The sequence below is a fragment of the Podarcis raffonei genome, chromosome 18 (genome assembly GCF_027172205.1).
Source record: "Podarcis raffonei isolate rPodRaf1 chromosome 18, rPodRaf1.pri, whole genome shotgun sequence".
In the NCBI taxonomy this organism is placed as follows: Eukaryota; Metazoa; Chordata; class Lepidosauria; order Squamata; family Lacertidae; genus Podarcis; species Podarcis raffonei.
Window position 1 is genome coordinate 12,590,477 of NC_070619.1, and position 25,879 is coordinate 12,616,355.

At 49.6% G+C, this 25,879-nt stretch overlaps 2 protein-coding genes and 1 long non-coding RNA gene across 4 annotated transcripts; all 3 read left to right on the forward strand.

The window, feature by feature from the left end:
* Nucleotides 1-1,275: 1,275 nt before the first annotated feature.
* LOC128405744 (uncharacterized) lies at nt 1,276-6,299 on the forward strand. Its single transcript, XR_008328349.1, has 4 exons — nt 1,276-1,383; nt 2,371-2,453; nt 3,588-3,807; nt 6,055-6,299. It is a non-coding gene; the product is annotated as an uncharacterized LOC128405744 (long non-coding RNA).
* Nucleotides 6,300-7,647: 1,348 nt separating this feature from the next.
* On the forward strand, nt 7,648-13,092 carry LOC128405761 (uncharacterized). Its single transcript, XM_053372687.1, has 6 exons — nt 7,648-7,772; nt 9,420-9,575; nt 10,465-10,608; nt 10,826-10,922; nt 11,992-12,076; nt 12,765-13,092. Exons 2-6 carry the CDS (start codon nt 9,455-9,457, stop codon nt 13,035-13,037), a joined length of 720 nt encoding a protein of 239 aa, XP_053228662.1. The 5' UTR covers nt 7,648-7,772; nt 9,420-9,454; the 3' UTR covers nt 13,038-13,092.
* Nucleotides 13,093-19,480: 6,388 nt separating this feature from the next.
* On the forward strand, nt 19,481-25,575 carry TEX45 (testis expressed 45). 2 transcript variants are annotated; one of them, XM_053372700.1, is made up of 7 exons: nt 19,481-19,622; nt 21,110-21,204; nt 21,989-22,101; nt 23,001-23,119; nt 23,236-23,422; nt 24,471-24,559; nt 25,358-25,575. In XM_053372700.1, the coding sequence occupies exons 2-7, from the start codon at nt 21,152-21,154 to the stop codon at nt 25,559-25,561; spliced, it is 765 nt and encodes a 254-aa protein (XP_053228675.1). In that variant the 5' UTR covers nt 19,481-19,622; nt 21,110-21,151; the 3' UTR covers nt 25,562-25,575. The 2 variants fall into 2 exon arrangements, with proteins under 2 accessions (XP_053228675.1, XP_053228676.1); XM_053372701.1 differs by lacking the exon at nt 21,110-21,204 and having other exon boundaries at nt 19,482-19,622.
* Nucleotides 25,576-25,879: the final 304 nt, after the last annotated feature.

Below are 25,879 nucleotides of genomic sequence, written 5' to 3' on the forward strand. Positions count from 1 at the left end.
ATGCAGCACCAGTGTCAATAAAATTCAAAAATTCAGGGAAGAGTTACATGTGGGGTCCCAGAAGGGTTTCTTCATAGAATAAGAAAGGGAAAAAGGAATAGAGGATTGGGCTAATTCAAATTGAAGGCCAGGCGGAATAGCTCTGTCTTACAGGCCCACCAGGTCGGAGCCATCACTGAAAAAGCCCTGCTGGAGGATAATCTGGCTTCTTTAGGGCCTGGGACCTTTAAACTATTATTATTATTCATGGGCCTTAGCCCTTCCTATAATTTCGAAGGAAAAGGTCACCAATCCGGTTTAAATTCTTTCCTTGCCAGCCATTTCTTAGGAAACAGCAAGGAATGTCCATTCCTTGGTTGTGAAAGGAGCCTGACACTGTCTACTCGGAAGTCACTGTTTGGATGGGGGGCTTTTATCCGTTTCCGCAGTCGCACAATTGCACAGTCACAAAAACAAGTTAACTGAAAAAGCCTCCAAAACGCAAAATAAATAGCAATAACAAAAGCACCAAATTTTACGATCTGGAAGTCCGTTGAAATGTTTGGAAACCGAGGCACAGCTTCTGATTGGTGCAAGTGCCCCAGAAATAATAGCCAACAACCGCATTGGACGTTCGGCTTCTGAAAAACGTTCGAAAACCAGAACACTCACTTCCAGGTTTTGGGCATTTGGGAACCAAACTGTACTCAATTTATTCTACTCCTGCAAATGTTTTAATTCGCAGCAAACTTCCACCGTCCTTTTCTAACTGTCTATCCGTAAGTCCCAAAGCAGAAAAAGAGTTCTGGTTTTGGTGGAAAATCCATCACCTTGAAATTCAGGAGAAACTTCCTGATGGGGAGAATAGGATGTCCGTATTTTCTTCGGAGAAATGTTGGAGGGGACGGACTGGGGGGGCAGCGGAGACCACACCTTTCCTAAACCTCGTCTGTCTCGCTTTTAGGGGAACTGCAAAATTCACAGGGAGCACAAAAACAGGGAAATCATCGCAGGTAAGATTTCTCCGGCGGGCAATTTGGACTCGAGGATGTTTCTTCGTTTTATGTGTCTTCGTTTTTTTTACAAAACCGTTTTTATTGGTTTTGCAAATGCAAAGTTACAAATAAACACCAACACCAACAAATTTTACCAAACCGGCCACAGATTCATTCAGATTTAACATAATTTTTACAAAAACAGGTTCCCCGCACTCTGCTCTCAATGCTGGGATCGAGTAAACAGCAACGTGGTTTCCGTTTGCGGTTTGACTCCTATCTCTGCTGCTTCCTCCAGTCAGGTGCCCCGTGGAAGGGAACGCTCCGTACGAAGTGCAAGTCCGATATCGGACCTCCAGCCCTTACAGCGACTGGAGCGACTGGAGCCGGTCTGCCTTCGTTCCAGCCAGTGAGTTTGCTGCTTCACCCAGCTGTTATAAGGAAAAAACTGCTCCTTTTCCCTTATGGGGTATCCAAGAGCCCCTATAGAGTCCATAAGTGGGTTCCCTATTGGTAGGAGGAAACAACAGAGGCCAAGCAGACGACACAAAAGGAAAGAGGGATGAGGAGGGAAGAGGAAACCAAGCGAGCTCAGGCTCCAAAACTTTTCAACTTGTAGTTTCTGCAATCTCCAGGTGTAATATGCAATGTGAGAAACGTGAGGCTGGACTACGCGGATCTTTGCGATGAGCTATTAGGAAATAGAGGACATCTTTGCATGTTCTTGTTATAAGAAAAAAAACGGCTCCTTTTCCCTTATGGGGTATCCAAGAGCCCCTATGGCAGGGGTCAGCAAACTTTTTCAGCAGGGGGCCGGTCCACTGTCCCTTAGACCTTGTGGGGGGCCAGAGTATATTTTTTTTGGAGGGGGATGAACAAATTCCTATGCCCCACAAATAACCCAGAGACGCATTTTCAATAAAAGGACACATTCTACTCATGTAAAAACATGCTGATTCCTGACCGTCCGAGGGCCGGATTGAGAAGGTGATTGGGCCGGATCCGGCCCCTGGACCTTAGTTTGCCTATCCATGCCCTATAGAGTCCTTGAATCAAAAATCATTTTAAGTTAGAGCTTTGTAATTATTTCGCTGTTAATATACTTCTTAATTATATTTAAGAGACTTCTCCTCTTCAACAATGACTTTGATAAAATGCATATTTCGTGATGTGCAAATGGCTTGAGATATCTATTCAGTCCGTCAGTGACCATCTAGCATCTATTCAACACCCAAAAAACGGCGGCAATTTGTTGCGGACAAAGGACAGCTGGACATAGAAAGGGCCCCGTTACCTTCAGGAGCCGAGGGCCGCATCAAACCGAAATCTGGCCCTGGGTAGCAAGGAGCCCAGAAGCTTATGGCGATGCAAATGGGATGTGTTTTGCCCCTTCTAGAACTCCTCAGGAGCCCAGAACTCAGTTGCCGCGCAGAGCCCCTTGGGGAAAACGGCCGCAGGAAGGTGACCCTGGAGTGGGAGGTAGGTAAAGGGGGCCGGCCACTTCTGACCTCTGGTTCCCTGACCTCTTCCTCTTTTCTGGGCTAAACATCCCCAGCTCCTTCGACCGTTCCTCATCCGGCTTGGATTCCAGACCCTTGAATTTCACCTTCGCCCTCCTCTGCCCACCTTCCAGCTTCTCAGCATCCTTCTTAAATTGTGGTACCCAGAACTGGACACAGGATTCCGGGTGGGGTCTGGCGGTTGGAGGATGGATGGCGGCTAACAGATGGAGGTTTAATCCTGACAAGAGAGAAGTCCTGTTTTTTGGGGGGACAGGGTGGGACTCCCTGGTCCTGAATGGGGGCAACTGTACTCTTTGGGTTCAGTCAGTCAACCGGCTACAAATCCGTCATTCAACGCACATTTTGCCAGCTTCTCTTCAAGAATTTAATGGGGGGATTTCAAGATAATCTATGCCCACGGCTTTCCCCTGATCTGCCAAGCTTGTAACTCCATCAAAAAAGAGAGAAATGGCACATTGTAAACATGGACTGGGAGCAAGAGCCAACCTCATGACAGCAGCAAGGATGAAAGAAATCAAATATCCTTTATTAGGCATAGCAAACCACACATGATCAAACAGACACCGTATAGAAATGGTGCAAAATACGAGCTCAGCATAACAAGGTTTGTCCCAGTCAGATCTTTAACTCCAGAGGAAATCAGTTTGCATAAATAATATAACACTACCACATCACCGATCAATTAAGAACCACTCAATTTCTTTATAATGGCCCAGTCTTTCTACATGGACAGCACTCAAAAATCCAGCCACTATTAGAGTAATTTGATCATTCCTGTCCGAAAGCAGGTACTGAACCGTTGGTAGCATAGAATTCAGCCTCCTGAGTGGTAAGGCCTCTAATAATTGTCTTCTGGCATAAATGCCAAAATTGCAAGAAAATAAAATACGCTCAGGTTCCTGTTTACTACGTTTGCAGAGACGCTCTGGTTCTGGGAGAGCGAAATATCTTCCTCTCACTATCAGCGAGGGAAACATGTTAAATCTGGCTAACATAAACAGCTTGTTTTTCATCCTGCGTTTTCGACCCGCCCCGCAGGGACGTTGTGGCAAAATATCTGGCCCATAACCCTGACTTTCCTCTGTTGCAGAAGCCCAGCCGGGAACAAGGGGAGGTGAGCTACGACTTGACGTTTGCCCTGCTTCCCTGCTTCTGCCTGGACGAACCGGAGACCATATTTGAGAAGATAAACGTGACTTCCTTCCAAACCTTTCTGTCGGGGGCTGAGTACAACATCTCCCTGCAAGCCGACAATGGGGCCAGCCAGTCCCCGGCCTCCTTTTGCAGGCTCCCGGCGGAGCAAAACGCAGGTTTGTCCCCAAACCCAGAGGGCTACTGTCTGCAGCACGCGAGGAGAAAGGAACAGGGAGGGATGAGGAAGAAAGCAAACCCAGCTGCCCGTTCTTAAACCCCACAGGGTATCCCTAGAGGGGAACTGGAGGTGCCAATGGCTCTTTGGAAAGCTGGTGCCACCGATTCGAGTCCATCAGTTTTGGAAAAAAAATGTGCAATTAATTAATCGCCCCTTATCGACACCATTGTCTTGCTTTTATTATTATTCATTTTTATTAGTAATAATAATAATCGTTTATTATTTATACCCCGCCCATCTGGCTGGGCTTCCCCAGCCACTCTGGGCGGCTTCCAACCCAATATTAAAATACAGTAATACATCAAACATTAAAAGCTTCCCTAAACAGGGCTCCCTTCAGGTGTCTTCTAAAAGTTTCTATTAGGTTTTTAACAAGTTTACTTTACATGCAATATATTGTTCACTTATATGTTTTTGGATTTCCCACCTCTCTCGCACTGATGTTTTTTGTCGTTTTCCTTAATTGCTGCATGTTCCTTGTTCCGTAACTCCATCCTAACATCATTTCCGTTTTTCCTCCACTGCTCGTATCTCAGCTCGTCATTATCTTCATTGCAAACAATAATTCTGAATAATGTTTTTTTTAATAGGGTAGGGGGGCTGGAGGTGGGTTTATTGAACAGGCAGCGACCTCAGAAAAATTGGGAACTTCTAATCCAGTCTCCCGTTTTGTGCGGGTCCTTGTTGTCGCTTAACGATTCGTAATATAATTCTTATCCGGAATAAAACCATTTCCCCCAGGGAACCTTTGCATTCCCCTTTAAGGCAACGGCTGCTAAAATTAAGGGATCACTGCTAGAACTTGCGCGGCGATTGAATCAGACAGCTGTCAGTCTTCGCTTCACGGTGGACGGAATTGCAGAGGCAAAAGCTTCGCCCAGCAAAACGGGGATTGCGGGTGATTGGCAGCCGACTCCGCCCGTGTTCCCAAACGTCCCAAATGCCAGGGTTGCGGGAGATCAGGATCTGACCCGTGGCCACCCACCGCCGTCACCCCTGACCATTGGCACGACTCGGGGGCATTCTGGCCAGCCACAGCGAGAGCCAGTTCTTACAGGGCCTCCAGCTGCAGGAGCAGTCTACCGCGATTCCTAGGTTTCTATTAGTTATTTGGCCCCTATGAGAGAGCAGGATGCTGGGCTGGCCTGATCCAGCTGCCGGCTCTTCTGAAGTTCTTACATCTTTGCTGTTTTGCTTTCCTGTTCCGGGAACCAGACCCGGAGGGGACAATCGCCTCCCGTTGTCCGGTTCCTCTGCCCGTTTCTGACCCCGTCTCAAGGCTCCATCCTCTCCCCCATCTCTTTTAAATCAGAACCAGTGAAGGCGGTGAAGGTCCGGTGTGAGTGTCTGGAGGCAACTGCATGGCAATATAATGGATTGGGGTTGAATCCTGACAAGACAGAAGGACTGTTTTGGGGGGACAGGAAGTGGGCAGGTGTGGGGGACTCCCTGGTCCTGAATGGGGCAGCTGTGTCCCCCAAAGGACCAGGTGCACAGCCTGGGAGTCATTTTGGTCTCCCAGCTGTCCATGGAGGTGCAGGTCAGTTCTGTGTCCAGGGCAGCTCCATCTGGGACGCAGGATGAGACCCTCCCTGCCCACAGACTGTCTGGCCAGAGTGGTGCATGCTCTGGTTATCTCCCGCTTGGACTACTGCCATGCGCTTTACGTGGGGCTACCTTTGAAGGTGACCCGGAAACTACAACTAAGCCAGAATGCGGCAGCTAGACGGGTGACTGGGAGTGGAGACCATATAACACCAGTCCTGAAAAACCTGCATTGGCTCCCAGGACGTTTCCAAGCACAATTCAAAGTGTTGGTGCTGACCTTGAAAGCCCTAAATGACCCAGTAGCCCTAAAGGAGCGTCTCCACCCCGGACACCAGGGTCCCTCTCCCGAGGGCCTTCTGGCGGTTCCCTCCCTGCGAGATTACAGGGAACCAGGCAGAGGGCCTTCTTGGTGGTGGCTCCCGCCCTGTGGAAAACCTTCTGTCAGATGCCAAAGAAATAAACAACTACCTGACTTTTAGAAGACATCTGAAGGCAGCCCAGTTTAGGGAAGTTTTCAATGTTTGATGTTTTATCGTGTTTTTAAGGTTCTATTTGGAGACGCCCAGAGTGGCTGGGGAAACCCAGCCAGATGGGTGGGGTATAATTATTAATATTATTATTATTATTCTGTCCCCAGTCGGTCCCACCTTCCAGGAGGTCATCCAGTCCGGCAGGAACTTCTCAGTGACTTGGGGGACGAAGCACGAGGTCATCTGTTTCGAAAAGGACCCGGGAAGGTCCTGCGAGGACAGCGACAACCAAGAGGTCAACGAGACCAGCTGGTCAGGCAGGTTCTCTTCCACTGGCCTCTTATTTGTGTTTCTTTTGAAAGATAAGAACGGATAAACCACCGCACAAACTCTCAAAACGACAAATGGGTTTCATCCGATGTAAAAATCGATCTGAATGATGCTAAATGATGGGGAAAGAGGCTAGGTACGCCTTCCTTTTTCTTTAATGGAGTTCCCACTCCATGCTTAGCAGGCTAGTTGTTTAGCAGAATCAATATCCTTTTTCAATATCCTTTCTCAAAACCCTCTCGGCTGTTTATATAAAATATAAAAGCAAATGTTGAAATGATCGCTGAAAAGGCAGGAGTTCAGAACAAGCAGAAATCTGAACTGCTTCTTCTTTTTATTTTTTTAAAGAATATATACATGCAACAAAAAACAATTCAAAATGCAAATATTGAGATTACTCTGAACCTTCCGACTCCCCCCCCCCCTTTCCATGGGTCCTAAATGATAATATTTACAACTGCATATCAATACTTCATTCTAAATTATCCGTCACTTTACAAGTGTGGTTAAAATCCTGCTAACGTTTCAACCTGCGGTCTCGTAGATCAATTAGTAAACTTTTCCCGTTCCTTCTTAAAGTTCTCTTCTTCTTGATTTCTGAGTTTCCTGGTTAATTTTGCCACGGAAAGCTGAACTTCTGAGCAAAGGGCAGCCCTTAATAGCCATGCTCAGATTAAAACGCATGTCCGTTTTCACATGTCTGGACTGCTGTGTCTAAATGAAAAATTTAAAAAAGGGGTTCAAGCCTAAAATAGGACAGTATAAAAGTCCAGCCAGCCCCAGTTTTTCTTCTGCAAAGCTGTTTTGCAAAGAGCCGGAATAAATGTGTTTCATAAGATGAGCCCGACTCCGTCAGAAGATGTCAGCGTCACGGAGAAATTGAGGGGAACTGATTCCCAGGAAACTCTGCAAAGGGAGTGCAGTGACCCTGCTGAGTCTGCTAAATGGAGTATTATGGGATGCTGCTCATAGCTAGACCGGGCAGCTGTGGGGATTAACAGAGTGCCATCCTTGGGCACTGATTCTGCAGGACTGACTCCCCTAAAATGGGAGCATTTTGGGATATTATTATTACCACGGTCCCTTGGTTCTCAAACTTAATCCATTCCAAAACCAAAGCGTTCCAAAACCAAGGCGCACTGCTTTCCCATCGCAAGTCATGCAAAACGGATTAATCCCTTCCAGACTTTTAAAAACAGCCATTGAACGTGAATTTTACTATCCAGCGAGACCATCGATCCACAAAACGAAAGCAACCACCAATGCGCTGTAGTATAAAATAAATAAGGCAGCATTGTAGAGGATGAAAATTAAAATGAATGTTTTTTTCTTCGCTGCGCTGATGATGGTCGTTGTTTGGATGGGGGGCTTTTATCCATTTCTGCAGTCACACAAGGTTTTAGGCCCTTCAGTTATTCTCCGAATCCCTGACTGTGTCCTCCTTTTTCAGGGGCCCTGGAGCCAGATGTTTGCACCCGCCTGGCGGTCCATGGATGGGACCCGGACGAAAACGCCTGGTCGACGCTGGGCCTCGTGCGCCTCTTCCACAGGAGCGGTGCGTCTATGGGCAATCCAAGTCTGCGTTTATAGGCAATTTGTCCCTTCTCCTCACCCTCCAAAATGCTTTGTTGTTGTTTAGTCGTTTAGTTGTGTCTGCCTCTTCGTGACCCCCTGGACCAGAGCACGCCAGGCCCTCCTGTCTTCCACTGCCTCCCGCAGTTTGGTCAAACTCATGTTTGTAGCTTCGAAGACACTGTCCCACCATCTTGTCGTCTGTCGTCCCCTTCTCCTTGTGCCCTCCATCTTTCCCAACATCAGGGTCTTCTCCAGGGAGTCTTCTCTTCTCACGAGGTGGCCAAAGTCCTGGAGCCTCAGCTTCAGGATCTATCCTTCCAGTGAGCACTCAGGGCTGATTTCCTTCAGAATGGAGAGGTTTGATCTTCTTGTAGTCCATGGGACTCTCAAGAGTCTCCTCCAGCACCAGAATTCAAAAGCATCAATTCTTCGGCCATCAGCCTTCTTTATGGTCCAGCTCTCACTTCCATACACCACTTTACTGATGTATGGCCAAATACATCATACATTTACCAAATACATTTACCAAAATGCTTTACCGATGTTAAAAAATCTCAATCACACGCAGTCTGTAGTCCGCTGGCAGTAGAAGTACAATATGGGCATGTCTTTAAGTTAACATCTTACATTAAAAACCTGACAGTACCAACCTATCGAAGGCTTTTCACCAAAGCCAGACTAAACATCTTTCCTTCTGCAGTGTTGAGAGGAGTTCCCTAACAGGACAGACTTTGCTCGTGTTCTCAAGACATCGACACCATAAAACATATATTGTTGCATTGTGCGAAAGATGAGCAAGCCAGGGCTGAACTGATACTACCCTTGCTGGTACCTTTCCTGGGAAAATCAGAGGCTCACTATGTCAGGTTCCTATTGGAAGACTGGACAAACGCTAGAACATTAGCAGTGGCAAAGTTTTTATCGGTGGTTGCAAGAACCAATGAGCCCTATATTCTGAGCAAAATGCTTGTTTAATCTGGAGGTAGGCTGTAGGAATTGTGTATTGCTTTGTTACGATTTGTTGGGTCTCTGGACCGTAATAAAAATTGATGATGATGATGTTAAAAAGATATGACAGACCAATGTATATACAATCAAAACAGAAATACAAAAAGAAAATCACATTATCCGTTCTTCTTAAATTCCCAGCGACTTCCCGCCACGCCATCCTGTATATACTGCTTGTTTTATTTGGCACATTCTCTTTGCAATCCCCGTTAATATCCCCTCTGATAATTCCCCGTCGTATCACAGCAGTCATGCAAATCCTGCCCACTGACTTTATGTCAGTACAATAACCTTTTTAACATTTTCTTATACGTATCCCATTTCGAAGAAACGTTCATTCGGTATCACCTCCCAACTTGCCTGTCGGTTTTTTCCGCCAGCTCTGCAAACTCCAACAATTTGAGCCCACAGGAAATTATTGTATTTTAATATTTTGTTGGAAGCTGCCTAGAGTGGCTGGGGAAACCCAGCCAGATGGGTGGGGTATAAATAATAAATTATTATTATTATTATTATTATTATTATTATTATTATTATTATCCTTTTGTTAGAGGTTCCATCCTGCCCTCTTTATCCCACCCTTCCCTGACTCCCTCTTCCCTCTTCCCCTATCTTTTAGGGCCTTCCGAAGACCCCGTGCGCCTGGATGTGGCCATGCCAACGCCCACCGCCACCGAAATCCGCTGGCACCCCCCTGCCCTCCTCGCCGGCTGCCCCGGCGCGTTCCAGAAATACGTCCTCTGCTGGCACAACGAGCGAGGCGAGGAGATAGCCAGTGAGTTTGGTCATGGCGGGAGACCCGGGTGCGAAATGCGTCCGGTGTGCGTGGAGCGCCGCCGAGCCGCAAGATAGGGGGTGCCCAAAGGGGGTGGCAAAGGGGGCAGGTTAAGAGGCGAAGGGGTGCCATCTGTCATGGGTACTTTGATTCCTGCATTGCAGCGGGTTGGGCGGGATGACCCCATGTGGTCCCTTCTGACTCTCCAGTGTGTAAACCAGACTTTGGATCAAGTTCACCTGTTTGGTCGCACCGATTACACCGAATCGTTTTAACTGGGGTTGTTTTTCTTTTTGTTGTTAAGTAATTTTTATTACTTCCCAATTACAAATATCCAATATGCGCCTTATTATATTAGCCAATTCAAATGCATAGCCAATTCTAAATTTTGTGCCGTGCTTCCTTTTAATTCAGCCTCCAGACTGTTGCAAAAAACCAAATACATTCTCAATAGAATCCCTTATACTGCAGCTACAATAATTAACTTTAATTCGCATTAAGACATATAAACATTTGTAAATTCGCAAGTGAAGTTCTCCTTTCTTCTCCCTGGGTGAGGCTTTGATTTCCGTCAATTGCTCCTTTAATTCTTTATCAAATACAGCGGTCCCTTGGTTCTCAAATGCCTTGGGACTCAAACAACTTGGAACCCAAACACTGTAAAACCGGAAGTAAGTGTTCCGGTTTGCGACCTATTTTCGGAATGTGCTCCGTTTTGAGTGTTGAGGTCTGTTTTTGCTATTTATTGAGGTCCTTTTTCCAACCAATATTAGTATTTTTTGTATATTATAACCTTCGTTTTTGGTTGAATCCCTTTTCAGTTTATTGTACTCTTGACTTCCTCTTCTCACTTTGTATATAAACCATTATTTTCATTTTCTCCCCGTAGCTTACGAGGTCAGCGCCTCTGAGACTCGCTTCACCATCTCAAACCTGCAGCCCAACACCACTTACCAGGTCGGAGTCGAGGTTTTGACTGCCGGGAGCAACGGCCGCTGCCGAGACCTCGTCGCCTTTCGAACCCGCCCCACAGGTGTGGCGCATCTCTGCAACCCCCCTGTGAAATGTCTCCTCTTTGGGTGCCGGCGGTAGAAGGTCCTCTTCTTCCTCCTCCTCCTTCTCCTTCCTGCTCTTCCTCCCATAACCCTAATCTCAAGGCCAAGGGTTCAAGCAAAAGAGGGTTGGGCTAGAGGACCGCATGGGGTCCCTTCCTAGGATTCTGTGTTTTTTAATAATTCTTTCTCTGCCAGATTCCAAGAAGACGACGCTGACACTCAGCTTCCTCCTTCTGGGTCTCGTCGGAGGGGTCCTGGTTGCCGCCAGCGCCGCCCACATTTGCAAAAAGAGGTGGGGGTGTAGAAAAATTTTGAAAATATATCTGGGGGCTTTGCTGGCAAGATAGACGCCGCATGCATTTCCCCCCAGTTTCCAAATCTCCCCAAATCAGGGGTGCTTAAAAGCTGTGCCGCGATTTCAAAAAATAGTATTTTAGTTCCATGCATGAAATCTGTACTGCTTTTTTGCTTAAAAAAATAATGTTTGGGGGTCCTCTCATTTTGAAAAATCACCATTTTATAGTTCAAATTGGGGGGGGGGATAAATACAGCACATGGACAAAAAGGCAAAGATTCTCAAAATGTTTAGGGGTATGCAGACCCACCAGGAAAAAAGGCACTGGTAAGATCTGAGCGAAATTGCTCCGAAATCAGGAAAAAAACCAACATTGCGGTGATGTTAATATTTGCCGTTCTTATTATTCAGCCTTTGCAGAAATCAAAATCCTGGGATTTTTCCCTACGGCGGTTTCTGTGCTTCTTCGCCAGGCAAGAGACATAATAAGCCCCCGAAATAAAAGCAGATTTGAATCCCTTACACACCCCAAAACATATTTCTAAGACGCCTCACTGAAGGAATTTGCAAAAATAATAATAATCTCGCCCCCTAAAAGGACACCCCCTGGCGCTGCTGTTCCTAAGCCCTGGGGGTGGCACCACCTCTGCATATAGGCAAACCGGCCTGTTTCAACTTTGCTGTTAACCTGCAGAACTCCTTGCCACAAGGGGCCGCCAATCTTGGATGGCTTTGAAAGAGGACTGGGCCAATTCATGAAGGAGGGAAAGGCTAGGGATTGCTATTATAGCCAGCATGGCTGTGTGTTCTCCTCCTCCGTCGGAGGCAGTAAACGCATCCAGATCCTAGTCGCCGGAAAACGGAGAGCACCGGTCCTCTGTTCGAAACCTGAATGCCGGTTTCCCGAAACACTTTTTCCTAAAAAAGGGTCCCCTTTGGTTATTCTTACGTCCTGATGGAGCCTCCAGCTCCAGGCACAGTCTATCTGGACGCAGAGCTCCGCTTTCCTGCAAAGGGCAAAGCTCCAGAAAAATTTCTTTCCTCCTTCTTCCCTCTCCTGCCACAGGGTGAAGGAAGTTCTGTGCCCGCCCTTGCCAGACCCGGCCGACACGGAAGCCGTCAAGATCCTTGCCGGATCGGAGCCGGGGCAGGTGAGTCTCTGTGAAATGGGAGCAATCGGTTGTCGCTCCGGCTTCAAACTGAATGGGAATGGGCAGGAGAGCTCTTGATGGCTGAGGCTCTCTCTCTCTGCCCTCTGGGATGAGACGCCCGCCTGGGTCAGGAGAGCCTCGCCGGCTCTGGAGAGGGGACACGGGTGCGAGAAACAGCTGTGGGCATCGGCAGGGGGGCGCGATCGCCCTGGGTGTCATGCCTAGGAGGGGTGACAAAATCCCCCTGGGCGGATCGTCGTGGCGGCACTAGCAAACCTGGGTGGATTTTCACAATTGGCGTGATCGTTGTCGTGAAAATCCGCCCACTGGTTGGGCAAATCCGCCCGGCGATCAGCCTGGCGCCCGCCCACCCGCAAGTGGTTTTTGCACCCCCAGCAGGCGACGCTTGCATCCCTGGTGCGCGGTTTTATGCGACTGGCACGGTCGCCGTCATGAAAATCTGCCCGCCGATCGCACAATTTGCACGGTCGCCGGCTGGATTTGCACATATATTTTTCACAGCTGAAAAAGAAAATCTCAGTAACTCTGCTCAACGGTCTCAAAAATTGCAATGTGTGGGGGTGACAAAAATAAATTCGCACCCGGTACCCCCTGACCTTGCTACGCCTCTGGGCACCGGTGCAATTTACGGCCGGCTCACCCCAAACCCCATTCTTCTTCTCCCCAGGTGCACCCACGGCGGAGCTTCGTGCAGCCCCTGGAGTCCAGCAGCCCCACGGAACCCCTCATTCTCGAACCCAGGTCTCCGTCCAAAGAGGACCCGGCCGTTGGCACCACGGCGGACTTTCCGGCCCTCGCCAACCCCGCCGAAGAGACCCTCTTGCCCAAGGAGGACCAGCCAGGCTCGGGGGACCTCCTGCCCTCTGAGTACAAGAGCCAGGGGTTCCTGAGCCCCATGGAGGACGAGCGGCAAGGCAGGGGGGCTGGACGTCTGCAATGAGGCGGGCGCCACCGGCCGCTCGCTGGCACCCCCGAAATGGGGCGGCCAATGCCGCCAGGGGGCAAGATGGCGTTGGGGGGCACAGGGTGGGGGCGGTTCTCATGCCCCCCGATGTCGAGGGGGGCAGAAAACAAGGGAAGCGCTTTGGGGAAGGTATGCGCCCAGCAGGAAAGGAAGAGGCCGAGACAAAATGGTCGGAATCGAGGATTTTGAGTCAGTAATAAATGTTGGAAATGTCAAGAAAAAGAGGGAACATTTTATCACATGTGGCGGGAATGTAAAAAGGTGAAATACTTCTGGGAGATGAGATCTAATGAGATGAAAAAAATGTTGAAATATTCATTTATAAAGAAACCAGAAGCATTTTTACTGGGCATTGTTGGGAGTGATATAAATAGAAAGCTCTTTTTATATGCAATAACAGCAGCAAGAATATTATTGGCCCAAAAATGGAAGCAAGAAGAATTACCGACGATTGAAGAATGGAGGATGAAGTTAATGGACTATGCAGAACTGGATAAACTAACAGGAAGGATTCGGAACCGGCGAGGCCAGAAATTCACGGAAGACTGGAGTAAATTTACGGACTATTTGAAAAGTATTTGTGAAGATCAGACGACGTTTGTAGGGTTACAAGAAGTTTTGTGAGGAGTATTATTAGAAGTATTGTAAAAATGGATAAGGGGGAGGAGGATTTGTTAAGAGATGTAAAGGCAATATAAAGTTAAGAAATGCATAAGAAGTGGTCAAGACAGAGGATCATCAGAGGTGCTGATGGAAGTCTAAAAAGATTGTATAAGTGATAGGTTTTGTGGTACATTTTATCATTTAAAATTAATAAAAAATATTTTTTTAAAAAAGGAATCGAGGATTTTGGCCCGGTTTTGCTGTCGTGAGAAAATGCCCTCCGGTCAGTTGCCAGAGGCAGCGGTGGCATAGCGGTTAGAGCGCCGTGACCTGGGTTCGAATCCTCGCTCGGGCACGGAACTCGGCCCTTTATACAGAACCGTGAGGACTGGGACCTTGTGTTCTTTTTCAGGGCGGCAAGAGGGTGCGGCGAAGCAGCGCGGCGGAGCGGTTAGCGCGTCAGACTAGGGCCCGGGTTCAAATCTTGCAGTGTGAGCTCAGGGACAGGTCACCGTCTCTCTTGGCTTCACTTCGCAGGGTGGTTTTTTGGGGGGGTCGAAGGAGGAAGGCGGGGAGAACCCTGCCTACCAACTTTTGGAGGAAAAGGCAGAATTGAGACGCGATAAGTTTTTACGGAATATATCTACCCTTTTTATAGCTCTGAGACCCCTCTGCCCTTTTCCTAGCTCTTTGGCCCCTCTGCCCCTATTCTACCTCTGAGACCCCTCTACTTTTTCCTAGCTCTGTGGCGCCTCTGCCCCTTTTCTACCTCTGAGACCCCGCTACCCTTTTCCTAGCTCTGTGGTCCCTCTACCCCCAATTCTACCTCTAAGACCCCTCTACCCTTTTCATAGCTCTGTGGCCCCTCTGCCCCTTTGCTACCTCTGAGACGCCTCTACCCTTTTCATAGCTCTGTGGCCCCTCTGCCCTTTTGCTACCTCTGAGACCCCTCTACCCTTTTCATAGCTCTGTGGCCCCTCTGCCCTTTTGCTACCTCTGAGACCCCTCTACCCTTTTCATAGCTCTGTGGCCCCTCTGCCCCTTTTCTACCTCTGAGACCCCTCTACCCTTTACATAGCTCTGTGCCCCTCTGCCCCTTTCCTACCTCTGAGACCCCTCAGCCCTTTTCCTAGCTCTGTGGTCCCTCTGCCCCTATTCTACCTCTGAGACCCCTCTACCCTTTTCCTAGCTCTGTGGCCCCTCTATCCCTTTCCTGCCTCTGAGACCCCTCTACCCTTTTCCTAGCTCTGTGGCCCCTCTGCCCCTTTCCTGCCTCTGAGACCCCTCTACCCTTTTCCTAGCTCTGTGGTCCCTCTACCCCCAATTCTACCTCTAAGACCCCTCTACTCTTTTCATAGCTCTGTGGCCCCTCTACGTTCTACCTCTGAGACCCCTCTACCATTTTCCTAGCTCTGTGGCCCCTCTGCCCCTATTCTACCTCTGAGACCCCTCTACTTTTTCCTAGCTCTGTGGCCCCTCTGCCCCTATTCTACCTCTGAAACCCTTCTACACTTTTCCTAGCTCTGTGGCCCCTCTGCCCCTTTCCTACCTCTAAGACCCCTCTACCCTTTTCATAGCTCTGTGGCCCCTCTACCCCCAATTCTACCTCTGAGACCCCTCTACCCTTTTCATAGCTCTGTGGCCCCTCTGCCCCTTTCCTACCTCTGAGGCCCCTCTACCCTTTTCATAGCTCTGTGGCCCCTCTGCCCCTTTCCTGCCTCTGAGACCCCTCTACCCTTTTCATAGCTCTGTGGCCCCTCTGCCCCTTTCCTACCTCTGAGGCCCCTCTAACCTTTTCCTAGCTCTGTGGTCCCTCTACCCCCAATTCTACCTCTAAGACCCCTCTACTCTTTTCATAGCTCTGTGGCCCCTCTACGTTCTACCTCTGAGACCCCTCTACCATTTTCCTAGCTCTGTGGCCCCTCTGCCCCTATTCTACCTCTGAGACCCCTCTACTTTTTCCTAGCTCTGTGGCCCCTCTGCCCCTATTCTACCTCTGAAACCCTTCTACACTTTTCCTAGCTCTGTGGCCCCTCTGCCCCTTTCCTACCTCTAAGACCCCTCTACCCTTTTCATAGCTCTGTGGCCCCTCTACCCCCAATTCTACCTCTGAGACCCCTCTACCCTTTTCATAGCTCTGTGGCCCCTCTGCCCCTTTCCTACCTCTGAGACCCCTCTACCCTTTTCATAGCTCTGTGGCCCCTCTACCCACCAATTCTACCTCTGAGACCCCTCTACCCTTTTCATAGCTCTGTGGCCCCTCTGCCCCTTTCCTACCTCTGAGACCCCTCTACCCTTTTCATAGCTCTGTGGCCCCTCTACATTCTACCTCTGAGACCCCTCTGCCCTTTTCATAGCTCTGTGGTCCCTTTGCCCCATTCTACCTCTGAGACCCCTCTGCACTTTTCCTAGCTCTGTGGCCCCTCTACGTTCTACCTCTGAGACCCCTCTACCCTTTTCCTAGCTCTGTGGTCCCTCTACTCCCAATTCGACCTCTGAGACCCCTCTGCACTTTTCCTAGCTCTGTGGTCCCTTTGCCCCTATTCGACCTCTGAGACCCCTCTGCACTTTTCCTAGCTCTGTGGTCCCTCTACTCCCAATTCGACCTCTGAGACCCCTCTGCACTTTTCCTAGCTCTGTGGTCCCTCTTCCCCCCAATTCGACCTCTGAGACCCCTCTGCACTTTTCCTAGCTCTGTGGTCCCTCTTCCCCCCAATTCTACCTCTGAGACCCCTCTGCACTTTTCCTAGCTCTGAGGAGTAGAGGGGGCCACAGAGCTAGGAAAAGTGCAGAGGGGTCTCAGAGGTCGAATTGGGAGTAGAGGGACCACAGAGCTAGGAAAAGCGCAGAGGGGTCTCAGAGGTCGAATTGGGAGTAGAGGGACCACAGAGCTAGGAAAAGTGCAGAGGGGTCTCAGAGGTTGAATTGGGAGTAGAGGGACCACAGAGCTAGGAAAAGTGCAGAGGGGTCTCAGAGGTAGAATGGGGCAAAGGGACCACAGAGCTAGGAAAAGGGTAGAGGGGTCTCAGAGGTAGCAAAGGGGCAGAGGGGCCACAGAGCTATGAAAAGAGTAGAGGGGTCTCAGAGGTAGCAAAGGGGCAGAGGGGCCACAGAGCTAGGAAAAGGGTAGAGGGGCCTCAGAGGTAGGAAAGGGGCAGAGGGGCCACAGAGCTAGGAAAAGGGTAGAGGGGTCTTAGAGGTAGCAAAGGGGCAGAGGGGCCACAGAGCTAGGAAAAGCGTAGAGGGGTCTCAGAGGTAGAACGTAGAGGGGCCACAGAGCTATGAAAAGAGTAGAGGGGTCTCAGAGGTAGCAAAGGGGGCAGAGGGGCCACAGAGCTAGGAAAAGGGTAGAGGGGTCTCAGAGGGAGAAAAGGGGCAGAGGGGTCTCAGAGGTAGGAAAGGGGTAGAGGGGTCTCAGAGGTAGGAAAGGGGCAGAGGGACCACAGAGCTATGAAAAGGGTAGAGGGGTCTCAGAGGTAGAAAAGGGGCAGAGGCGCCACAGAGCTAGGAAAAGTGTAGAGGGGTCTCAGAGGTAGGAAAGGGGCAGAGGGACCACAGAGCTAGGAAAAGGGTAGAGGGGCCTCAGAGGTAGGAAAGGGGCAGAGGGGCCACGGAGCTAGGAAAAGGGTAGAGGGGACTCAGAGGTAGAAAAGGAGTAGAGAGGCTACAGAGCTAGGAAAATTAAATTAAATCAATATTTTAAATCAATAGATTTAAATCAATAGATTAAATCAATACATTAAATCAACTGATGGATTAAACCCTTCGCTCTGACAACCCCTTAAAGAATGGCTCCGTCCGGGTGACCCCCCCTTACTTCCCTATGACCTCACCATTTTTCCCTATGACCTCACCACCCTTCCTATGACCTCACAATCCAGGAAGCCATATTCCGCCCCAAGTCCTTGCAAAACAGCACTTCTTGCGTGCCCCAAAGAGCGCTTTAAAAGGGGGTGCCGCACCCCATTTTTTATAAAGCAATGCATATAGGGAATGTGGAAGATTTGGGGGCGCACCAGAGCTTGTAAACCCAAATCGATGGTGCCCGGACGCCGGGTTCCGATTTCCCGCAGACCCCTGGCACATTTACGCTCTCCGAGAAGATGGTGCCCCTTTGCTGGTGCCCGGGGGACCCCCGAACGGCGCCCCCCAACCCAGGCCGGGTCACGGAGGTCCGCAAGGTGCCCAGGGCCCCCTCCCGCCTGGCCAGCACCCCTTTTCTGCAAGCTTCGCACTTCCAGCTGGGCGGTGACCGTCGCCCAGAAGGTGCCACCCTGATCTCGCCTTACCGCATTGACTACCCACCGCGGTGGGGCAGCTTCCGCAGCCAGGCCATCCGGCCCCCCAAGTGCGCGGGGGTCCTGAACCAAGACATGGACCTCTCCGCCTGGGACACCCGCTCGGAGACCTACCTCTCGTACCCACCCCGGGGACTGGAGGCGAAGGTGCCCGCCCGGCCGCCCTCGCCCCACCTGCAGATGCACAGAGACCCTCGCCAGGGCACCGGCGCCTCCGTCACCCGGGACAGCTACCCCTACCCGCCCCCCCTGCCCCGCGACGCCCCCCGGCGGGTGGACAAGTGGGACGACAGCGTGCCCAGCGGGGACAAAGAGAAGCAGCCGCTGCCCGCCTCACTCTACCAGGAATCGTACCCCAGCCACGGGAGGACGCAGCCAGCCCAAAAGGCACCCAGTCAGCACCTGGGTGCGTTGGCACGGGGGCACCCGGTGCTTTGGGGTGCCCGGGGGGGAGCCGGGGAGAAGCGCCCATAGTGGGTGGGTGGCTGTGGCTGGGTTTGGGGACGAGAGGTTGGAAAGGCCTTCTTTCCGAGTTCGCCTGCGGAACTGCCTGCCACTGGATGCCTTTAGAATTGGGGGAAATTCAGGGAGGAGACAGGTCCCCCCCACTGAATCGAAATCAACGGAAGCCGCCCCAGAGTCTGATCCCATTTGGGCTCCCCAAATGCGCAGAGAGTGGAACCCCCAAAACGGGCCTGTTGAGGACCGAAAAACAGAAGGAAAGGCTGAGGGCTCCTGGGTGGGAATCCTGCTCACCCACGCTGGACTGGATGAGCCTCTGGGCTGGTCTTCTGGAGAGCCAGGGCAGCGTCACAGTTGGAGACGCGGGTTCGAATCCCGACTCCCTCCCACGGGACGCAGGGATGGCTGCCAACCTGGATGCCATTAGAATCGGGGGAAATTCGGGGAGGAGACAGACTCCCCTTTAAAATCGGGGGAAATTTGGGAAGAGACAAACCCCCTTTAGAATTAGGAGACATTCAATGCTTCTCTCAGGAAGGGTGAGGGCTCTTGGGTGCGAATCTCGCTCACTCCTGGAAGGAAGACATGATCAATACAAAACCCTTTGGTTCTTCCAACGGCATTTTAAACACCTTAAACAGCTTTTAACTTAGATCAGTTGTCTATTTTAAAGCCATTTTTAAAGCCATTTTTTAAAAAAAAAATTCTGGCTTCTTTTAAAAGAAAATTTAAAAGAAAATTCTGGCTTCTTTTAAAAGAAAATTTAAAAGAAAATTCTTTTAAAAGTAAAGAAAAGAAAAGAAAAGAAAATTATTTCTAAAAGAAAATTCTGGCATTTTAAACATGTTAAACAGCTTTTAACTGAGATCAGTTGTCTATTTTAAAGCCATTTTTAATAAGAATTCTGGCTTTTGAAAGCCACCCAAGGTAGACTGCATCTGTCCATGGAAGCTCTGCTTAGGAAGGGTTTTTAATTTTTATTTTTTAAATTTGGTATAATGACTTTAAATGTCTTTTAAAAGCTCCTGTCGTTTTCCCCAAACTCTCTCACTTCCACGTATGAACAAAACCGCCTCCTTCTTCATTGGCAGGAGGGAAGTCTCCCCTGAGAGGGCACGGGTGCCACGATTTTGGGACCACGTACCAGACTTACTACACGGGGCAATGGGCGCCCCCTGCCGAAAAGCACTTTGACGAGGTAAAGCCTATGGGACCCTGGAAAAACCGGCTGCCCTGGGCAGCGTGGGGTAGTGGTTAGGGTGCTGGGAGGGTTCGAATTCCCACTTGGTGGCGATCCAATTTGGCGTCCCCGGAGGGAAAAAAATGGGGCTATAGCTCACAGAATCATAGAGTTCAAAGGGCTCCCAAAGGTCCTGTAGTCCAGCCCCTGCAAGGCCAGAAGCGGATCCATGAATAGTAGGTCTGCCATACGGCAGAAAACGAGCCTTTTCGTCGCAGGGTTGCGGGTTCAAGTTCCGCGCCGCCGGGCAAAAGATTCCTGCACTGCAGGGGGTTGGGATGGATGACCTCCCGGGGATCCCTTCCAACTGTGCAATTCTACAATTCAATTGCAGTTGTTAATTAACTGGCAATTAATTCTGATTTTTTAAATTATTATTATTCAATGATTCCTGCATTTCAGGTGCTTGGAGTTCAGTGAGATTTTACAAAAAAAAATGGTTTTCATAGGTTGCGCATCCCTGTTCCTCAATTTGATCCTCTTACGCAGTTTCGTGCTGTCATTTTCACCGGTTGTAGTTCAGAAATTGTAAACTATTTAATTATTGCGTGCTGCTATTTAGCTTTGCTGTTTAACGGATTCTGAATATTGCTTTGTTTGGTAAAAGTTGCTCATTTTAAAATCAGTGTGTCATTTTTGTACTGCTGTTTTGCGGTGTTTTTTATATGTATTCGAAGCCGTCCCGAGTGGCAGGGACAACCCAGCCAGATGGGTAGGGTATAAATAAATATTAAAAATATTATTATGGATGATGCTTGTGGTCCCTTCTGTGATGCTGTCTACCAGCTCCACCTGGTACGCAGGCTGAGACCCTCCCTGCCCGCGGACTGTCTGGCCAGAGTGGTGCATGCTCTGGCTATCTCCCGCTTGGACTACTGTCATGCGCTCTCCGTGGGGCTGCCTTGGAAGGTGACCCGGAAACTTCAACTAATCCAGAATGTGGCAGCCAGACTGGGGACTGGGAGTGGAGACACCAGTCCTGGAAGACCTACATTGGTTCCCAGTACATTTCCGAGCACAATTCAAAATTTTGGTGTTGACCTCTAAAGCCCTAAACGGCCTCACTCCTGTATCACTGAAGGAGCATCTCCACCCTGGACACCGGGGTCCCTCTCCCAAGGGCCTTCTGGTGGTTCCCTCAATGCAAGAAGTGAGGTTACAGGGAAGCAGGCAGAGGGCCTTCTCGGTGGTGGTGCCTGCCCTGTGGAACGCCCTCCCTTCAGATGTGAAGGAAATAAGCAGCTATCCTATCTTTAAAAGACATCTGAAGGCAGCTCTGTTTAGGGAAGTTTTTAATATGTAACGCTGTACTTGATTGGGAGCCGCCCAGAGTGGCTGAGGAAACTCAGCCAGATGGGCGGGGTATAAATAATAAATTATGATGATGATGATGATGATGCTATGAAAACACACTCTGAAGGCACTCTGCACGCTCTCCGTTGCAGAATCTGGTGTCGGTCGTCTTCGGAGACCCCCGGTGCCACCAGATGCTGACCGAACAAAAACGGGCGTACACCCCCAAGGAATTTGGCAGCCAGCGGTAAGGACTGACCTCCAGACTGCAGATTTCCAGATTTCCGATTTGCCGCTGTGAAACCGGGCGGTGTAACCGTTGCCTTGGGAACCGTTCTGGTCGCCTCTCCTCAAAACGGGGTTGGAAAAGGACCAACGGGGGGGAAACCCAGAGTCCTTTCTGTTGGCCATAATTCAGACTGAAATTCCCAGGTGTCAAAAAAGGTTATTTTTAATGTATTTTTAATCTTTTGTTGGAAGCCGGCCAGAGTGGCTGGGGAAGCCCAGACAGATGGGCAGGGTGTAAATTATTATTATTATTATTATTATTATTATTATTATTCTGAATGGTATCAATATCGATAACTTACTAATACCCCGCCCATCTGGTCAGGCCTCCCCAGCCACTCTGGACGGCTTCCAACAGGATAATAAAAGCACAATAAAACATCAAACGTTAGAAACCTCCCTAAACAGGGCTGCCTTCTTATGTCTTCTAATGCCAAGGTTGCGGGTTCGATTTATGTATGAGTGGCTTCATATTCGGGGTTGGACTAGATGCCCCTCAGGGTCCCTTTGAACTCTACAGTGGGCAGGATTTTAAAAATGTATTTATTCCCCCCTACATTGGTTTTAATATTTATCTGTGGGGGGTGGTTTTGGGTCTGTTTGTCTGGTTGTAAGTTGCATTGCGCTGCCCTGGGCGAGATAAAATAATTACTATTATTTTAATTTTTATTATTCTATTTAAAAACCAACGCAATTCAGGAAAACGATATTCTCTTTCCTCTCTGCCGATCTCTCGCCAACAGCTATGACCCGGAGAGCGCAGCCGCCCAGGTCCGCCTGACGAGTATCCGGCCCGGAGACGGGAGGCAAGACTTTACCACCGTCATGTCTGAAGCGTATCCCTGGAGGAACCCAGGTCGGGAGAACCGGGTTCAAGTCCGGACACCCCCATCGCTATTCCCTCCGCACCCCCAAGCTGTTTCTTCTGGCCCATTGCTTTTTAACATACGTCAAAGAGGGGTGGTGGAACTCTGTGCATGCTCAGGAACCGCTTAGCCACACTCCCCACGAAAACAGGATGGTTTGCTCCGCTCGCACTCAGACCCCTGAAATGAGATGCGCGACTTAACTCAGGTGCAGCAGGGTCTACTCTTGAGTAGAGTGTCATTGGGTGAGGTTGTCCGGAGGTCAGAGACCGGTTCGGATCATTTCTCCATTTATTTCTCGCCTCCCAAAAAACTCCGGGAAGCGGTCCCACAATCAAAATCGGGGGTTTTGGGGGGCAATAATTTTTCCCAGAGCAGCTTAAAAATGAAACAGGCCCTAGCCATTGAAAAGCTGCAATAATAATAATAATAATAATAATAATAATAATAATATATTTATAACCCACCCATTTATACTCTGGCCATTGGAAAGCTATCATCATCATTTATTTATTTATACCCCACCTATCTGGCTGGGTTTCCCCAGCCACTATGGGCGGGGAAATATTAAAACACAATAATTCACCAAATATTAAAAGCTTCCCTAATTATGGCATGAAAGGAAAGGGGATTGGGGCGGGAGAAGGAAAAACAAAAACCCCACGCCTGATTTTTTTCTAATCATATCAAAATAGTTTAAACCCAGTCAAGGCAATGCTTTCATTGCCGACACAGACAGCTTACTCTATATTTGTTATAATTCCTCATAGCCATCCCACCTGATCGCTACAATTAATAGCTTCCCTAAACACGGCACGAAAGGAAAGGGGATTGGGGCGGGAGAAGGAAAAACAAAAACCCCGCGCCTGATTGTTTCTTCCGTCCCTAGGACCGTTGCGCATCATCACGGCGAGGAAGAATGAGTCTTCCATTCTCCGAGGGGATCGGGACCCCGAGAGGAACAGGCAAAACGCCACCACCACCATCCACCGTCAGTACTACAGAGAGGTAGCAAAATCCCTGGGGGTCCCTGGATTGGCCGCGCCCCTGGCCCCCCGTGACGCAGGGATCCTTTTGCCCGGCACGGGACTCGAACCCACGACTCGCGTGTCTTCTCTGCCCAGCCGAACCGGGAGGAGCCGGCGTCCCGGGCGGACCCCAAACCACGGAAAGACTTGACTTTGGGCGACAACCGCTATGCCTACTTCTGCACCACGCAACACGAGGACTATTGCCCGCCCCCCGAGACCCACAAATTGGACGTGAACAAATGGAAGATCATGAAGAGCAACATCCCTTTCAACTATCCCGGTAATAATGGGGTTTTCAGGGGGCAGGAAAACGTGGTTTCCCAAACACCGGGTGGGTGTCTCATTCGGATAGCCAGAGAGAAGACTCAGCAATCAGGAGAGGGGTTTTTTCTTTTTATCTGATTATTTATTATCGTTGTTGTTTAGTCGTTTAGTGGTGTCCGACTCTTTGTGACCCCCTGGACCAGAGCACACCAGGCCCTCCTGTCTTCCACTGCCTCCCGCAGTTTGGTCAAACTCATGCTGGTAGCTTCAAGAACACTGTCCAACCATCTTGTCCTCTGTCGTCCCCTTCTCCTTGTGCCCTCCATCTTTCCCAACATCAGGGTCTTTTCCAGGGAGTCTTCTCTTCTCATGAGGTGGCCAAAGTATTGGAGCCTCAGCTTCAGGATCTGTCCTTCCAGGGAGCACTCAGGACTGATTTCCTTCCGAACGGAGAGGTTGGATCTTCTTGCAGTCCATGGGACTCTCAAGAGTCTCCTCCAGCACCATATTATATGTATATAAGACCTTAATTTTTTTATTACAATGATGCTAACCCTTGCTGGGTTCAGGACCTCAAGAACTGGGAGGGACTGGGAGTCTCCTCCAGCACCAGAATTCAGGAGCATCCATTCTTCGGCGATCAGCCTTCTTTATGGTCCAGCTCTCACTTCCATACATCACGACTGGGAAAACCATCGCTTTAACTATACGGACCTTTGTCGGCAAGGTGGTGTCTCTGCTTTTTAAGACAGTTGAGGGTCCTGAGTCAACGGTCGGATAATGGACCTTATTCCAGGGGTAGGCAAACTAAGGCCCGGGGGCCAGATCCGGCCCAATCGCCTTCTCAGTCCAGCCTGCAGATGGTCTGGGAATCAGTGTGTTTTTACATGAGTAGAATGTGTCCTTTTATTTAAAATGCATCTCTGGGTTATTTGTGGGGCATAGGGATTTGTTCACATATTTTTTTCAAAATATAGCCCGGCCCTCCACAAGGTCTGAGGGACAGTGGACCGGCCCCCTGCTGACCCCTATATTATCTCCTCTTTTTCCTCCCTCTCTCTCAGCGCCCGAGGGCCTCACCACCAGCACCCAGGACATGCTGGTTCCTTACCGCCAGCCGAGGTGCCAGGTCCCCGAGGAGGAGCTGCAGAAGGTCAGGAAGCATCTTAGCGTCAGGCAGAGGCCAGGCCAGCCAGGGGGCTGTTACGGAAATTACAGGGGGTCTTTAAAGTTAAATATTACAAATATTATGCCTGAATATACCCTTCCAACTTGACAGCTCAGGGAAGTCACCTAGCTTTAAAAATAATATAAAATCACCTCCTTTCCCAGCTCCCCCCATTCCAAAGCTATTTTCCCTTTGCAAAAGGACTCCAGGAAGTGCCCAGAGGTGACAATTGCTGGGCTCATTGTTAGCCAAGGGAAGCCAAATCTCATCACCTGACTCGCCTCAGGCTCCAGACATGCAAAGGAACTTCTATTGTACTTTTGGGTGGTGGGCATTTAAGACATATTTGTCTACGCTCATCTTATACCCGAGTCTTGCCCTGCCATGTCTGCTTATGCTAATCTTGTACCAAGGACTTGTCTGGACATGTTTGCCAAGGTTAACCCCTCCCCTTCGAACTGTATTCTGGGATGTGGTGGGAAAGTTTTAAAAGTCTTTGTCACTCCATCCTCGGCGTTCAAATTTGCTTTTGAACCTATTGCGCAATCAACTTTGGTCTACCGCTATTTGCTCCGGTTGGCTGGACTCCTTCCTTTATTCCGCAGGGACCCGCGGGCTCTGCCCGACCAGCTGGGGGACGGAGCAGCCTCGCACCCAGATTTTTCCTTAACAGTGCCAACTCAAACCATGAGGACTAGCCCCCTAGATGGGCTGTTGGCCCGAGCAAGCAAGCTCTCTCCATTCCTGCTTTAAGTTCCTGCTCTCTCTCTCTCTCCTTCCCAGATTAAGTATTCCCACCTGGTCCACCCCTGGAAGGACCGGCGCTGGTTCAGCACGGAGCAGAAAAACGCCTACACCAACAAATATGGAGGCCCCGTCACCCTGGTGGTGGGGGACAACCAGAGAAGCAGCCTCCCCCTGGGCACCTTGCCGAACTATTCTCTCCGGAAGAAAATCGCCCCTGCAAACATCTGCCTGACCGAATAAACCCCATATCTCTATTTCGCCTTTTGGCCACCTCAATTCATTTGTTTTCGGCCTTGCTGCTGCCGTTCAGAGCCGGCTCTACTGTTAGGCAAGGTGGGTGGGATATTTTGAGTGCTCACATCCAGGGCCGGATTGAGGTTTGATGCGGCCCTCAGCTCCCGAAGGGAATGGGGCCCTTTCTATGTCCAGCTGTCCTTCGTCAACAACAAATGGTCACTTTTTTGTGTTGAATATATGCTAGATGGTAATTTATGGACCTAATAGGTATCTAAAGCCATTTGCACATGTTGCCCTGCAACCAGTCCATGCAGAATATGT